The sequence below is a fragment of the Haliotis rubra genome, unplaced genomic scaffold (genome assembly GCF_003918875.1).
Source record: "Haliotis rubra isolate DU_JTF1 unplaced genomic scaffold, ASM391887v1 Scf339, whole genome shotgun sequence".
Classification (NCBI taxonomy): domain Eukaryota; kingdom Metazoa; phylum Mollusca; class Gastropoda; order Lepetellida; family Haliotidae; genus Haliotis; species Haliotis rubra.
Window position 1 is genome coordinate 137,362 of NW_025767012.1, and position 18,053 is coordinate 155,414.

The window sequence follows — 18,053 nt, forward strand, 5'->3', positions numbered from 1 at the left end:
TTTCATTGAAAACATATAGTTTTATTCAATGTTTTGATGAAAATTACCCACAACAATTTTGTTGACTAAGAATACTAGGACATTTACAACTGACCACAATGATTACACATCAAATGTAGAATGTACAATGCTTTGTCCCCAAGCCCATGAGTATATATAATGATTTAATGACAAACTCAGGGCAGGCACTAAATAATATCAGGTACTACACAAAATGGTGCCAATAGTGGCTGCTGACTTTCAGGAATACATAGCAACAACCTTAGTGGAAGCATGAGGTTACACACAGTTGAGTTCAGAGAGGACAGTTACGAGGATCTATTTGTATTTACAAATCTGAAAGTAATAATGGAATAAATATACAGCTCAGAAAGAATATAAAAGTCTGCTATAATTCCAGGAGATTCCGAGTCAGATCCAGTAAAGGGGTAACGAAACAAGTTGGCAGTTTAGGGTGGAGTGATGTTCAGAGAAAGAAAGAGCACAAGGCAGTCATGCATGAGCCATGCTGTTCTGCAACATTACCCAGATGTGTCCAGGATTCATCATCCTTAGAAAACATCCTTCGAATTTCAAAACAAGGACAAAAAAAGCTGACATTGTGCCTCCAAAAATGGTTGACAGTTAATTTTTTTTAAAAACCTTCCATTGTGACCTTCATCATGACAGAACATGAAAGGTCGCTAATCCTCAGCTTTCTTGAGCCTTTCATGCCGTAACGTCCTAGTCCATGTTAGTTCGCTAGATGATATGTTATATATAATGTGTCATGAAAGGGTCACGGTTGATACATGCAGTATAACATCATGCAGACGAAACTGTACGGAAGTATGATAATGACAACACATTTGCTCGATGAAAGATATATTTGTTCCTGTCAATCTCTGGTTTGTTCAGTGTCCTTGAAACAGGACAGTTTTATGTTGACAACATCAAAACAGGTTGAAATACTTCTCTTTCTCCAAAGCTGCCTTGAACAGTTTTTTTTTGTTTGGATAAAAAAGAGGAAGGAATTCAACATAATAGACAAAATATCAAATTCAAAGTGAATATAAATGAATATGATAAGTGACTTAACATAAAGTTATTTATTCCTTCAAAAAGATTAATGGTGGGACAACTGGATAAACACCAGAGTTACTTCCCTTTGAAAAGACTTCAACAAAAAATTTGTACCAGCACTTTCGTATCTGGTTCAAACAAGGTTCCTAGTAGTTTGCCCTTAGTTCTGATGCTTCAAAACAAAATAAATACTCATTGACAGCTACCAAATGACCTGCTTTGTCAGCTGGTCCCATACAGATATACTTGTAGATGTTAAATCCCGGTCCTATGGAAGTTCTGTCACAAGTTTCAGTATCCTTGAAGGTAGAGATTCATGTTTGACACAATTTGAAACAGCTTAATTATTCCTGTGGATATAACTGGAAGCTCCGAAATGCATCAGGGTAAATAAATATTCAAATGAAATGTTATAAATACTAAACTACACCGACAATTGTATGATATACCACAAGTTCATAATAACAATATATAACCCTGAATGTGGATCAGATGAAAGGTCATTCTAGCAATATTATTGAACCTGTAACAGCATGAGAAAACATCTCACTTTTAGAAAATTTACCACACCAGGTCAATTATCAATGAAACAAAAGGCAGATCTTTCCGAAGTATTTTTCAATGTTGAAACAACATAACAATATTACATACAAAGAGGCAATTTTAATCCCATTTTTACAATATAACTCCCAAATCTCTACTGCTATCAATCTCATCCACTGTCACTTACAAATATAATTTACTTAATTTTTATTCCGGTATAAAATCTGACAATATTGTCATCAAGGATTCCATCAATACCCCCAAAGTAACATTCTTTCATCTGTTACAGAATAGTCACATTTCTGTTAATATCAGATGTGATATCATCCGATATCATCCATATCTGTATAGCTTAGTGTTATTCTTATATTGTCCAATTGCTTCCCTTCACTGTCGAGATCCTGTCACTAGCTTTGCACAATTCTCTTGGTAAATCCAAAACCTATCTTGTTTTTCATTCTGTTTTGATCTCTGTCTCGGACACTGGCGTGGTTGCCGTGGGCTGTGGCGTCTTCTTGTCTTGCCCCCACGAACCCGACTGCAGTGCCGGTGAGTTCTGGAACTTGTCCTGTTCCTCCTCCCCGGCGTTGGGCTCATACTGTGTGTTCTCCAGACGGGTGATGAGCCGCTCATCTTCATCCCCAAACTCACCACCCATCAGTGTCGGCTCACCCACTACCATCACATCCTGCACAGAAACATGGTTAACATGGGCGGAAACTCTCCGTACCTTGCTGACAAGTAATCAAACACTGGGGAGAACATACATCATCACTACACTTGTTCTTAATGAATGTTGGGAGAATTTCTCCATGAAACTACCTGGAAACAGTACCAGTAACACACCATGTTTCGTGACTACTACAATCGACCTTGCTCTTCAATTTGACTGTCTTTTCAATTCATACTCTATCCCATTTCTTTCTTGTTTTCATTAAAGTTAGAGTTTAGAACATCATTCAAAGGTGAACAATACCACACTTACTTTCATACTATCTTGATATATACTATTTTCAAATTAAATATAGAATTATTTTCTATGAACTTGAGAGGCTGTGCTCAACTGGGTAGAAAACAACTATTGCTTTCACTGTGCTAGCTGCTGCTGGTGACCTACGTGATCACAAGGCAATACAAACTAGTTGTCATATCTGTAAGCTGGTAAACGTTCTTGATCTAAAATCTGGAAAAGACTGAATAGTAAAATATACAAAGCCACTGACATATGGACTTGACCAACCCAACAGAAACCTTCTCTTCCACATCTCATGAATTTCACTCCCATGTCTTGTGTACCAGACATGCCCAGAACTCATCCAAAACAATTAACGGAGTTGGACATACCTAGAAGCAGCCAAGTCAAGTGACTAAAATTTAAACCCTACAGTGAAACCCATGCGCTTTGAGCATGCACCTTGTGGATGGATACAGCGCTTTATAAATACTCATCATTATTATTCCGGCTTTAACTAATAATCATTTAACTTTGAACATGTTGACGAAGGACCAAAGTTATATGTGCACACCCTTAGAGGATAGTATTTCATTGCTTGAATACACAGAGATATGATCCTACCTGCATCAAATGTGCAGATCTAGATGGACACATGGCTGGACTGCCAGTGGACACAGTGAAAGTCTGTATTGCTCAGTGACCAGCTAAGCTATATATATGTTAGTCATGGTAAGCTCTGGTATTAAGGAAGGGAATGAAGAAGCTACAGTTACTATTAGTTCTTAGTAATAAAACCTACATCTAAAAACAGATGATAGAAATGTTACGTCAAACTTTATATACAGACAGAAACAAACTAAACGGAATGGTAGGACCAGCTTTACAAGACTGATTAAACTATCACAGATGGACAGACAAACAAAACAGACAGTCAGACAGAATCAACAATACAAAATCCATCCTCACCACTTACCCCTGGTACTGACGACCCGATGTTGAAGGCCTGGGGGGGTGAGCGCTTTTTGTTGGGCCCTCCCTCACGGCTGTTGATGCCCGTGTTGTTCCCCGCAGATGCCTTTCTCTTCCGTCGTTTGTTTGGGGCCGGGTTGCTTCTGAAAGTACATGACTTGTAGCTAGAAAGAAAAATTGAACCTGTTCTCTCCACAATATTCATACATCTCGATCTGGAAAAGTGTCATAATTGTATCAAATTATCAATACAGCATACATAAGTCAAGAAGCACATGAATAACCAAAAACACTTCCCTTTCAGTCAGTTTCAACACATGACGTCTTCAAAGACAATATATGATAGTGATGTTGATGTTCTATATATTATACACGTTATATCATTCTAACATATGCTCTAATATTTTAACTCATTAATACTTGAAAAAAACAAACAAAAAATGATTGTCCTCAGTGTAGTGAAATATTATCAGCTGTTTTGTCTGCATTTGAAATTATTCCTGAAAAGACAACTTGATCCTATTCTGGTTAACAATAATGTGTGAGGTTAAAAGGCTGTTAAAATAAATTCACTTTTTAAAAACAAACTCTACAAATTTTCGGATCACTTCCATTTCATGATGGATCCAGTATGTGTAAGTGAAGTCAAAATTCAAAAGAATTCTTCACTAATAATTTAAATATACCATCTGATTGGGGGCTATTTTTCTTCAAAGTTTACTTTTAAATTGATTGAATTCAGAAGAAATATGTTTTTCAACAAAATATAAATAATACAAATTTTCTGAAATAATGACATAATTTAGTACCAAATGTGAGTTTTAAAACTCAACACTGCCTTCCAGCTTTGTGCAATGATGTACAATGTATATCTGATTACAGTTAACTCCATGCTATTCTATATTAGACTATTGGAGACACTACTCTGGTGAAGACATGCTTTTATGACAAAGTAAATTCACTAGAGCTACAGTTTATCTTCCCATTGTTAAACTTAATATTAGAGCAGAACTTTATTCTAAATTAGAGATTTAGATATATCTGAGCTTACTCCTGAAAGAGCAGATTCTCAAATGTTTATTTCTGTGTCATTAGATATTAGAAATAATTAATTCAAGCCTGTTAGAAATAACTGAAGTTATGTTCTCTGTGAACAACTTAATAACATTATACTAAGATTGATTAATGTCTGTTATAGTCAAGTGTTGTTTGGGCTGTTTTCTCGTGTTTATTACAACAAGTATGACTGAAAGTATTACAAACTGCAGTACACTGACCGCTGGTCAACACACGGCCATCCTGGCCGACAATGTCCAGCACATCCAGTCAAACACAGGCATTAAATTCTACAATGCAAAAGTTCCACATCCACAAGCAGACTACAGGGCAGAGTCAAGTATGGGATAAAGCCATCTTTGTAACTTTACATTATTTGGACAAAATAGGACTAAATGTGCATTCAGATGTTCGCATTTATAAAACAAGATGAAAAAATACATCAATTACCCATTAAAGGACACAGATTGTCAGTCTTTTCCCATAGAATCAAAATGTGTAACCTTAGATGGATAAAGTGTCAAAAGAGTTGAAATTTCTTTTTAAAAGTAAAAATGAACAAATTGAGGGAAAAAAACCCCAGAAAAATGTGTCCAAAGAGCAAGTGAAGTGGCTTTGCGCGTATTTGACTGCTACCCCTGGTATGTGAGTAGTAACAGACAGGTCCCAACAACCGGCAGCAAGATACAGGGGAGGACTGCAGCTACAGGGGATGGAGAGAGTCAAACCACGGCAGGAAGAGAGAGATGAACTACCAGCACCATAGAGAAACAGACTCCCATTGGGGGCCGATTTCTCTGTAGAGGAGCATCGTCACGGAGAAAAGGCTTGTATAAAGACTCTCATCAAAACAGCATTTTCTTGTCAAAAATTAACTGAAGGACCATTATTATATAATAGCTAGGCAACTTTTTGTATTACAGAACCTCAATAGAATATTTTAATTAATAAATCAAAATGAAATGAGAAGAAGAAAGAATGATCCTCAGCTAAAGGAAAGGATTTCAAACTCTGACCAGCAAGGTCCTTCCATGATGTCAGAACCTGGTAACAAGTAACTTCAGACCTGCAAATATGTTTCCACCCCTTGATTTCCCTGCCGATGGTTTGACATGATGGGGCATACAGGCGTTTGAACATTAATTCTTGTCTGTGAAGGGCCTTGAGGATTAGTTGGTGAGTAGCAAGGAATAAGAGTGTATTTACTTTCCCAATACTGGGGCATAAATTGCCCACTTCCCGTATGTTTGGCCATATTTTGATCGGACGGCGAGGTTCGCCGGCTCGGGTGTTCTGCTGGCAGGGGGACTGAGAAGAAAACCAAAAGGATAGGGTGTACGTACATGAAAGATGAAAACTAGGGCCAGGTTCTGAATCTCCACTGCAACTGTAGGTACTACTAGCACTACCACACTCTTGGCAGTAAAATACATCACCATTAGAGTTTCTAGAAATATCACATCATAACATTAAAAGGGCTGTTTTTTCAAAGTACCAAAATGGTTCAAAACAGGTAACCTTTAATGATGAAGCCAGTAGAATTGTACGAGTGGTAAAGTTAAGAATATAAATATTTTTGTTAAAGAACTTTACGCTAGGTAAACTGTTTTACTTTAATTCCTGTTCAGACGTGAAAGACATCTTTTCTGTTAGAATTAGGGTCAAATGATTTTGTAAACATTTGATAATCTAATCAAATTGTGGAAAAATCATATATTTTCAAATGGGTCAGAATATCTTTCATAGTTTGAGGTTACTAAAACTGAGACTCATGATTTTCAAACTCAGCCAAGAGAAAATATAATTGTGTTATTGCCATGGCAACAACAATCTCTGAATAGTAACTTAGTACCACACTTTTCACACCTGCACTGCAGTGGAGCTAGCAACAAAATTAAAAGGCAGAGAATTGTTCACAAACAAAAACCAATTTCTACAAAGATGACATGGAAAAAAAACAGCAGTTGAACATATAGAAAGCAGAATAAGTGATGTGAAAAATGATAAAAGACATTGATTTCATTAGCAATACAACTTGACTGACAGATGTCACTCACACGGACCACTCCTTCACCATGGTAACAGTGTGTCAATCACTTGTTCATTACACCAACTGAGATTAAGGACATCCAGCTCTGGGTACACGAGCGTCATGCGCAACTTTGGTTTGGTTAGAATAAATATAGTCAATACATCGACTTGGACATGATGGAGAAATAATACATGAACTGTGCATGTGATCAAAGTCATTCACTACAGTGTGAAGTAATTGTGAAACATGCTAATGACAGTCACACAGCATTGAAATAGTAATAAATGTTTACCTCCATACAAAACTGATTAATCTCAATTATTCTGACATTGCAAGACGAAAACTAAAGAAAAGATATTTACATAGTCTTGTGGTGGATATCAAATAAAAACACACATGAGAAGAAAGTTTGAAACATTCCACACCACACACACAAGATGGTATGAAATATTCCACCCTCACACACAATATGGTAAGAAATATTCCACCCTTGCACACAATATGGTATGAAATATTCCACCCTTGCACACAATATGGCATGAAATACTTCATACCCCACACACAATATGGTATGAAATACTTTATACCCCACACACAAGATGGTATGAAATATTCCACCCTCACACACAATATGGTATGAAATATTCCACCCTCACACATAATATGGTATGAAATACTTCATACCCCCCACACAATATGGTATGAAATACTTCATACCCCCCACACAATATGGTATGAAATACTTCATACCCCCCACACAATATGGTATGAAATACTTCATACCCCCACACAAGATGGTATGAAATATTCCCCCCTCACACACAATATGGTATGAAACATTCTCCCCACACACACAATATGGTAAGAAATATTCCCCCCTCACACACAATATGGTATGAAACATTTCAACCAACTTGTATATGATATGGCATGAAACATTTCAACCAACGTGTATATGATATGGCATTGAGTTGTAAGGTGTTGTCCTACCTTTACCAGGTGGCGCTACCATTCGCTGCCACTTCTGGAACAGTGTTGTCTTGAGGCAGTCCCGAGGGTTGAGGCCGTACGCCTTGTGGCGAGACATCAGCTCCTGCATTGGCTCAAGAATCACACATAGCTGTCGGGAAGAAACAGCAGCCATGTCAACACAGGTTCACCACTTAAACAATTATTTCACACATACATCCACATCAGGTCACTGCAGAGATACAATACTATTTCCAGTGCACTATAAGCACTAACACACATTTTTAGCTGGATGCTTAAAACAGATTAAGTACTTATGAGGGTTATCCTGCCAAGAAAATAGTTTCATTAATATGGAAAAAAACTCAATCATTTCTGAGGACTGCACCCCACCCTCAAATTTTGTATGTTACATTATGAGTTACAGTGGGTAACTGTTTGGTCTTAGTCTTCAAAACTAGATCCTGCTTGAGATGATGTCACATTCTTCAATGGTATCCAGGTCATTGTGAGTGAGTGTTTTGAACAATATCTTTGTGATGTGTGAGTGAGTGAGTATGGTTTTACACTGGTTTTAGCAATATTCCAGCAATATCATGACGAGTGACACCAGAAATGGGGTTCACACATTGTACCTATGTGGGGAATTGAACCCGGGTCTTCAGCACGACGAGAAGACGTTTAACCATTAGGCTAACCCCCACCCCCACCCCAGTGTTTTTAGAACACTGGCAGGTACATGCAGAAGCTGTGAGTTTCATCAGAGAGACAGTTTATTGGAGACAATTGACTCATGGCAGAAAAAGAGTGATTCCAAATCACAAGGACACCCATTTTAAACAGAATGTCTATGGCAGGGCTATTTGGTGAAAAGTTTTCTAACTACCCATCAGCTCCACTGCTAATGTCACACAAAGTAAAAGTCCACTTTTTCTTTAATGTTACAATACTAAAGACAAAAGTAATGACTTAAATTGTGATTTTTCTTCATCAAATACTATTACAGACCTAACTTCAAATAAGTTTGAGGACTGAATGGAAACTAATGTCCCTACATGAAACACAACCATTTGAAAGGCTCTATGTGAGAGTAGTATGAGGCAATCTGTCGCATCCCTGTGTATATGCCTTTCCTTCCACACAACAAAGGTGATAAAATTAGAAACTCATGCAAACAATAAACTGAAAGATTTCCTGGCAATGCACACAAAGAACAAATCTGAGATCTGTTTCCTTATTTCGAGAGGGAAATATGTGAGAGATTCGTTACCCTGAGGAAGTTGAGAGTGTAGTTAGTGAGGCCCTGCCGCGTGATGTTCTTGGACAGCTGCTCCACCATGGCTGGATCCTGCTGCAAGATTACAACATCACATGTACAGTGTACACAATACAATGTCAGGATTCACACCAGAGTACAGTCAGTGTATAGTTGGTGTTTACAGCATATCAATGGACAGTCATTGTCCAGAACATAGTGTACAAGCAGTACATATTCAACTTTTAGTGTAAAGATGCAGTCAGCTTAAACAATGTGTATTATTGTACAGCCAGCAGGGAGGGATCAATTTTGTGCTTACCTGCATAGCAATGACACTCCGTGGAATCAGCTCTCGATGCTGCCTGATGGCAAAATGCCATGACCGAATCCTCATCAGGTCATCAAAGGTGAACTCTAAGACCAGCCGCCCCTCTGTGATCACCTGCACATGAAGCAACACAAGAGATAATGTTATGTGAGAACAGCCTCCACATTATAAGGTTTTCTATGAACATCAACAATCCTCTCACTCTCACAAAAAAACAACACCCCATTCCAGCACCATCCACCCTTCATGTTCCCTCCCACATCCCAGCACCATCCACCCTTCACGTTCCCTTCCACACCCCAGCACCACCCATCCTTCATGTTCCCTCCCACACCCCAGCACCATCCACCCTTCACGTTCCCTCCCACATCCCAGCACCATCCACCCTTCATGTTCCCTCCCACACTCCAACACCACCCATCCTTCACGTTCCCTTCCACACCCCAGCACCACCCACCCTTCATGTTCCCTCCCACACCCCAGCACCACCCATCCTTCACGTTCCCTCCCACACTCTACCACCACCCACCCTTCATTCCCTCCCACACCACCCACCCTTCATGTTCCCTCCCACACCCCAGCACCACCCACCCGTCACATTCCTCCCCCGACACAGTTCTCCCCTGCTCCCACAGTACTCTGGGTGTCCTTACATTAGTGAACATGGGTTTGCCATGCTGTGTCACCATCATGGCCTGGTCACAGTCCAGGGTTATCGTTGTGTTGTGGAAAGACTCTTTGGGATGTTTGAGTACATAGTACAGGTCTGTGACGCCACCCTCAAATATACTCCGGAAATACCGGGGGATTAATGTCCGCCCGATTGCTGAAAACATAAACACCTTGGATACAAGAAAGCAAATTCATGTTTCTTTCAATATCTATGAAATATTCTTGATTTTGTGGGATATGTATCATCAAAACAATACAAGGTCCTTTGACAGGGTCAACTTAACATAAACATACACGAAAACTGTGAGGAAATAGAGGCAGCGTCCCCTCAACTATTGCTTCAGATAGTAAACTTGTTACAGCATGATCACTCACTGTAGCGTTTTGGTCCATCTTCTAGACAGAAAGTGAGCGTCAGTGTGGCATCATCTTCAAAGAATTCGGTGGCGAAGGCATCCCACCAGAGATTGTCACTGTCCTGGAACAGAATAAGGAAGATCACCTTTAAGGCACACATTTGGATTGGGGCTGTCTTGAGCAATACAAATACATTGAGGAAGATCACTTTTATGACACACATTGGGTCACGGACCGTGTCTTGAGCAATACAAATACATTGAGGAAGATCACTTTTAGGACACACATTGGGTCTGGGACCGTGTCTTGAGCAATACAAATACATTGAGGAAGATCACTTTTAGGACACACATTGGGTCTGGGACCGTGTCTTGAGCAATACAAATACATTGAGGAAGATCACTTTTAGGACACACATTGGGTCTGGGACCGTGTCTTGAGCAATACAAATACATTGAGGAAGATCACTTTTATGACACACATTGGGTCTGGGACCGTGTCTTCAGCAATACAAATACATTGAGGAAGATCACTTTTATGACACACATTGGGTCTGGGACTGTGTCTTCAGCAATACAAATACATTGAGGAAGATCACTTTTATGACACACATTGGGTCTGGGACCGTGTCTTCAGCAATACAAATACATTGAGGAAGATCACTTTTATGACACACATTGGGTCTGGGACTGTGTCTTCAGCAATACAAATACATTGAGGAAGATCACTTTTAGGACACACATTGGGTCTGGGACCGTGTCTTCAGCAATACAAATACATTGAGGAAGATCACTTTTATGGGTCTGGGACAGGTATCACTCATGAATGTGCATGTGTTGTATATATGAATGCATGTGCATGCGTGTGAATGAGTATTATTGGAAGAAAACACGAAAACGCTGCCTTGTGCATGACTTTCTGAATATAAATTCACAACAATGATTTTCCCATTTCAACATGGAATGTAACGTTACAATTGTGATGTTGGTGATGATGGTGATGTTGGTGATGGTGATGATGATGATTGTGATGATGGTGATGTTGGTGATGATGGTGATGATGGTGATGATGGTGATGTTGGTGATGATGGTGATGATGGTGATGATGATGATTGTGATGATTGTGATGATGGTGATGTTGGTGATGATGGTGATGTTGTTGATGATGGTGATGTCACATCGATGATGCCACATTAATACAACATGACATCCTGCAACAAGGTTACAGATTGAAGGTGAGGATAGAATAAGGTCAAGGGGCAACACATGTTCATATTTTCCATAAGGAATAAGCCAGCTGTGCCAATGTGGAATTTTACACAAGCTGTTGATATGAAACTATGAAGGTTTGATGGTTTGAGTGTTCAGTACATGCTTCCTGGCAGCCATGATGATAGACACACTTGATCTTTCAAGCACACATACAGATACAGTCTTGCAGCAAACACAAGCCAGCACACACTCACCAGGTAAAACCATGATCTGAAGATACTCTGCACAATGTCACCTTGTTGTGTGTGTGTACAGTCAGTCAGTGAGTTCGGTTTATGTCACTTTTAGCAATATTCCAGCAATATCAAGGCAGGGGGGACACCAGAAATGAGCTTCACACTTTGTACCCATGTATGAAATCGAACCCGGATCTTTGGCATGACAAGCAAACGCTTTATCCACTTGTCTACCCTACCGCCCCATGTGTACAGTCAAAACACCAGAATCCACATACTGTCAACTACTGTTGTCTTTAGGTACTGGACTTAGTCATCCACAATGCTGACTCGATGTGCAGTCCTGTTTTATTCATCTGTATCTAACCTCATATAACTCAAACTATCTATATAGGTACCTCCAGCTATGACAACTGTGTTAGACTGTATTTCATATCAACAAAATTGTTTTCAATTTTCAATTAGGGGAATTGATAAACTATTATACAGTTTTCAACTTACATGCAATTTGCTGAAATTAACTACTAATTTGAAATGTTTCTTGGAACTGGCATCCATGAATATTATAACAAAAGGAATCGTATTTCTAACAACAACTGTTGCTATAGGAAACATGAGTGCCGGAGCAGGTTACTTGAAATGGGTAGGTCCTGGATAGAGGACCCAGGTACCTACAGCGTGAGTGGGTATGGTTTCATGCCGCTTTTAGCAAGATTCCAGCAATATCACGGCGGGGGACACCAGAAATGGGCTTCACACATTCTATCCATATGGGGAATCGAACCTGGGTCTGACGAGAGAACGCTTTGACCACCAGGCTACCATACCATCCCCAGGTACCTACAGGATGCTCTGGACATGTAGTCACACCCGATATTGTATAATGACAGCAACAATAAAACTACTACTTTCACTGCAAGATGCCAATGTTCATATTCCTTTCTGACTAACTTTCCGATATTCTGACCTTCATAAGATAGACTCAACTTCTCAACTTGAGTGTATACACAATCAGACTTTTTCTATATTTGTATCTGAACTGTTTTTGCCAAGGCTCCAGAACCCTTTTTCATCCAATTTTTGCAACCTTCAGCAGATATTCAGGAAGCGTCCGGTATACTGGTGCCAGGTACTGGGACAGTAAATCTGGCCTCACACCATCACTAATATCCTAGAATCTCTTGATGTGTCCATCAGGGCAAACCTCTAATAATCGGAACTGCCAGGAAACAATTTTCTAAGTGAGAGGTGAGCAGACAAACTAAATGCAGCTATGCCATATGTGCATTTTGATTGATCATTCCCACAACATGCTGGTCCTGCTACAATTAGGCGCTTGGAACCTAAATACTGCCACAGGTCATTGCAAAGATTACAAGCGATTTTCAAGGACAGAGACTCAAATAGAAATCGTATAGGAATATTTACATGTCTCCCAAAAATTCCACTTGGTTATAATATATCAATACAATTATTTTCTGAAGTCCATATGCTATTTTAAGTCAGACAAATTACTGTCTCAATTTAGCCTGCAGTTTTTCCTACCAGACAGCTCGGAGAGTAAGTTGTCTGATTTAGATCCCCAAAGTCTTGTGACCAAAAAAATTTGTGGCAAATATGCATCTTCTTTTGGGGGCCCCAAGAGTGAAAATCAATATGGTTTCAATAATTCATTGCTTGTGTCATATTGACGTATTTCACAGAGGGGCAGGACTCGTTAGCCATTCAGTAAACTGACACATAAATGTCACATTAGAACTTTTCATAGTACCCTCACATAATAAATATACATCAGAATTGAGATAGGATTACAAGAGTTATCAGAAAAAAACATACTTTAAAAAGCGTTCACATAAAACAGTGACAAAACAATGGACATTACTACATGTAATTTTCTGTTTACTGAGATAGTAAATCTCGGTTCATTTGAGAGTGCAAAAGACAATAAATTACACATGTTCTAAACCCATGTCCACAAATTTATTTCAGAACAAGAAGGGACACTGTACTGTACTACCAATTATACTATTTACCTAACTGCTACCTTTGATGACCACTAGTTATCATTGGAGAAATCTATTATACAAGTACAAGCTTGCAGAACAAGGAATAAAATTCCAGTTATTTATTCTAGGTCACAAGATAACAGCTCAGTCTGCTGGTCTGTTCACCAACAGGAAGGGGAAAGTCTCAAAATCACAAAACTTTTTTGCCAGGTATTGTTAACCCCTTATAAGCTGACATGAATACAGTTAACTTACTGACAAAAGGTGAAAGTGAGGACAGATTGCCTTATCACCAGTCAGGTGTCATTATCTCTATCTTACTGGTATTTTGAAAGTACTATTCTGTAAAATTTAAAATAGTTTCAAAGAAGCAAAAGCAACTAATGCACTCTACTGTTAACAACTATTTCTCCAACCCTCCATTCCTCAAATCTACTTTATGACATTTGTTAAAGAGTACATGTATTTGTCTCTGAAATCTTTAATTTAACAATATTTCTTATTCCATATACACATATACAAATCTAAATATATATACTGACAAAAGAATATACAACTATCATTCAGAATCAATTTTATAAGCTTGATCATGAGAACATCAATATGAGATGAAAATAGCTGATCAAAAAAGAATTATTCTCGTCTTTGACCTAAGCTGATGACAAAGAATACTACTAACACCAGTCGTCAATGTAATCCGGCCCGTCACAGGTTTGAGATTTGATTACCCTGAGACGGTCCCCGGCCCTGTCTGGCCAAGTCTAATGGGCACAAGAACTAATCAAGTCATTGGTTACCAAGTGACCTGGGCCCCGCAAATTTTCCACCCAGACAATTCTGCAGCCTCTAACACAAGAAGATGTATTTCACTGTAAAACTGGCAAAATTTGCTCCACTAAAAATCAATACCGCACCAGTGACTTTCACCACCCTGTCTGTTGTCTACTGATGACAGATTGGTGGACGAAGCTCTGTGTTTATCTCCCCACTTGATACCATCATTAGGAAACAGGAACAATATGACACTAAAATTTTCGTCTGGAAATATAACTACGTGACAGTGTACTGATTTGCTGTTGGATAGATTCACAGTGTTTAACAACACTAACAGATATTGAATGAAATGCTTGAGGTTTTGTTAGAATCTGGTTTCATTACTTTTCAAAGGAACTTGTATTTCCTTGAACACTACAGCCATAGGCACTGTGGCTCACCTTTCACAAAACAAATTGAAAGATCACTGTCAAAGGCAGAATTATCCAGGGACCTAAATTTGTAATTTTAACAGCATCATTGTGGCATTCTCTTCATAAGAATACTTAAAGAGAAACAGTTGTGTTAGTAGCGTGACCATGATACCAGTGTCGTGTGTTGTACACGCAGTTCACACATCAGCCACTACAACTTTCCTTCACTTCCCACAACAATGAATTACACCACAAACATGCCTATCGTATCACATGAATGAAGTAATATATGAGTAACATTATTTTTCAGAACTTATCATTTCCAGAAGCCACAGTTCTGCCATTAACTGCCCCATGAATGAGGGCATTTGAACAGATCCGGTGAGTGAGTGAGTTTATTTTTTACGCCGCATTCCGCAATATTCCAGCTATATGGCAGCGTAACAGATCTGAACCCCTGCAAATGATTAAATTACCTTAAAACTAGCATTAATGTTATTATAGCTAAATACTTAGTATGCTAATATACCGAAACCAACCAGCCAATAAAACTGGAGTGTACTGCGGTAGTTATTCACACAAACCACACAAGAGAACTTAGAGGCCAGTGTCAACAGCACTGGCCCATGTAACTATAGTTACACCATTTGACGTCGGTCATCTTTTTACGATAATCCAACATCCTTTTTTAAAGTTTGATGTCATGATTGTTATTGAAATGGAATTGATTGACAGTGCAATGGTTCATCGGCATTTGCTTTTCTGTCTGACGTATCAGCCCACTCTACATGTTGCACTTTTTGTGTCACTCCTATCTATCGGCTGTCCAGTGTTTACTCAAGCTGCTACCGTCTTCTCCTTAATATATGCATCGGGTATCATAAAGCAGTATAAACTCAAATGAGTTTACACAGCCATTCTGATGCAGTCCAACATCATGTTTGTTTAGTATATGCAGATTAGCTACGAGGTCACATGGCAACATGTTTGATATTTGTCCAACCTAAGGCAAAATGAGGTCAGGATCAGGTTACAGTGGCCTGCACTCAGCCTGATAACTTGCACACATATTCTTGTAGTGAAGCTTCATTCCACGCCATTAGCCATTAGTCAAGACCCTAATATTAAAAGAGATCTTCAGGTCTGCAGGCACAAAGATTTCGTCACTGATTGAAAGGCATCTGGTGAGTGAGTGAGTGAGTGAGTGAGTGAGTGAGTGAGTGAGTGAGTGAGTGAGTGAGTGAGTGAGTGAGTGAGTGAGTGAGTGAGTGAGTGAGTGAGTGAGTGAGTGAGTGAGTTTAGTTTTATGCTGCTTTTGGCAATATTCCAGCAATATCACAGCAAGGTACAACAGAAATGGGCTTCACACATTATACCCATGTGGGGAATCGAACCTGGCAATCTGTAGTGACATCAACCATCCACAGCTCAGTCAATGTACACTTAAAAACTAATATTTAATTACTTGAAAATGTTATTAAAATTATTTTGATTAAATCCATTTTGTTTCGCAAATATGATCAAGTCCATAGTGTAACACTGACAAATATTATTGGTTAAACTTGGCTACATATATACTGTAACAAGATCAGTGAGTGAGTTTAGTTTTATGCCACTTTTAGCAAAATTCCAGGAATATCACAGCAGGGCACACCAGAAATGTGCTTCAGCGTGACGAGTGAACGCTTTAACCACTAGGCTACCCCACCGCCCCCTATAACAATATGACCATCACACAGTCACATCACTTTACTTGTACTGATCTTAAGACAAAAGCTTTGGAATATAATTTATGATGTTTATATTTAAAGGGATGGTTTCAACACATACTTTCAAAATAATATAATATTCAACGAGATAATATTTGTCACATTCGTTCATACTCATGAAATAAATACAAATATTTTTGCTTGGGAATGTTGTACATCAACCTCCCTCAAGATCTGTGAAATGACAAAAATGATTAGCTGGAGACAAGTGCGGGTAAGGACAAGCATGTGACCTGGATCCTCCTCGCTACAGGTCAGTGAGCTTCGATCTACCCATCACCAATCAGATTTCAAGTAACAGCCTGTCCCAAACCTGTTTGTTTGAACTTATTATGTTCCGGTGAGGAAAAAATCAATACTGGTACTTTGTCCTCTCGATGAATATGCTGATTGGGACGCGCGACCAAAGACAATGGGTGGCCTGAAGACAGCAAGTCTAGCTGGTGATGCACCCTGTTGGGGGCAGGGGGGAGGGGGGAACAATCACTCATGCATAGAGATGCTAAGGTTGTGATTAAATATGCAAACACCACTGAGATCTCCTTGCGATCAGACCTGTGGATTATTCCAAGCAAGGCAGAGATACAGGCCCTGTTGAGTTCGACCCATGAACATTAGTCTTGTATTAACCCTGTATCTCACAACCTCCGAGCTCATCGATTCTGGATTTAGAAATTAGTTGCAAACATGATTATTTACTGCCAGTGGGAGTTGTGCCAGCCCTTCCGATTTAACCCCATCTCATTCCGATTTAGAGGTTTTTGGTCAAGAATCATGTCCATTCTCGCATCTTAGCTGTTGCTGAGGTATTATGGGTTAATCTGTAAACATTAGGTCTGTGTTAACCCTTTGAGGGGAAGTATCTATAGAGAAAACATATTTTCCTTGATTACTGGATGTCATAAAGAATTGGAATATTGATTTAATCATAAGGCTGCCAATTTTTAAAAGATACTGCAAGATAATATTCAAGGGGTCAGCAGGAAAATGCCTTAAACTTCACAGTTTCTAACACATCTAAAAGGCAAAAGGGTTAATTTGAGGAAGAAAAAACATATTAACCCATAAATGCCAATTCTCTTTTGCTTTCTCTTCTGTTATAAAGTATGTTTATAGAGGGCAAGAATAATATATTCCATGCTATCCACATTTTAAGGTTAAACATATTTCTAAAAAAAGAATGTCTTTAAAAAGGATCATATGAACAGTGTATATTCCCCCACCCCCACCCCCAAGCACTGTTAATACAGATAAATTTAAAACAAATTCTGATTTGAATACAATGAGACTAATATGTAAAAGAGATCTTATTATAAGTAACGTATTTTCTGTGTTCCATTAGAACAAATTTAACATTGATAAACAATGCAAAATGTTAGATAAGAATACACTTTAGAAATTTTTTTTCAAATAAACATTCTTAGAATTCACAGTCATTTTTTT

The 18,053-nt window shown here is 38.8% G+C and overlaps 1 protein-coding gene and 1 long non-coding RNA gene across 6 annotated transcripts in view; one reads left to right on the forward strand and one right to left on the reverse strand.

The window, feature by feature from the left end:
- LOC124284550 (LIM domain-binding protein 2-like) overlaps positions 1-18,053 on the reverse strand; it is a 52,830-nt gene continuing 34,777 nt past the window's right edge. For 3 of the 5 annotated variants that reach the window (XM_046720631.1, XM_046720630.1, XM_046720632.1), the window contains 8 exons: positions 10,220-10,322; positions 9,826-9,998; positions 9,164-9,286; positions 8,857-8,937; positions 7,608-7,737; positions 5,792-5,893; positions 3,534-3,672; positions 1-2,293 (listed from right to left, as the gene is read on the reverse strand). In XM_046720631.1, the coding sequence (XP_046576587.1) occupies positions 2,287-2,293; positions 3,534-3,672; positions 5,792-5,893; positions 7,608-7,737; positions 8,857-8,937; positions 9,164-9,286; positions 9,826-9,998; positions 10,220-10,322 (858 nt within the window). In that variant the 3' untranslated portion in view covers positions 1-2,286. Of the gene's footprint in view, positions 2,294-3,526; positions 3,673-5,791; positions 5,894-7,584; positions 7,738-8,856; positions 8,938-9,163; positions 9,287-9,825; positions 9,999-10,219; positions 10,323-18,053 lie in introns of all 5 variants that reach the window. The other 2 variants (XM_046720629.1, XM_046720634.1) reach the window with 2 other exon arrangements.
- On the forward strand, positions 2,277-18,000 carry LOC124284551. The gene is made up of 3 exons (XR_006900582.1): positions 2,277-2,387; positions 13,360-13,364; positions 17,990-18,000. It is a non-coding gene; the product is annotated as an uncharacterized LOC124284551 (long non-coding RNA).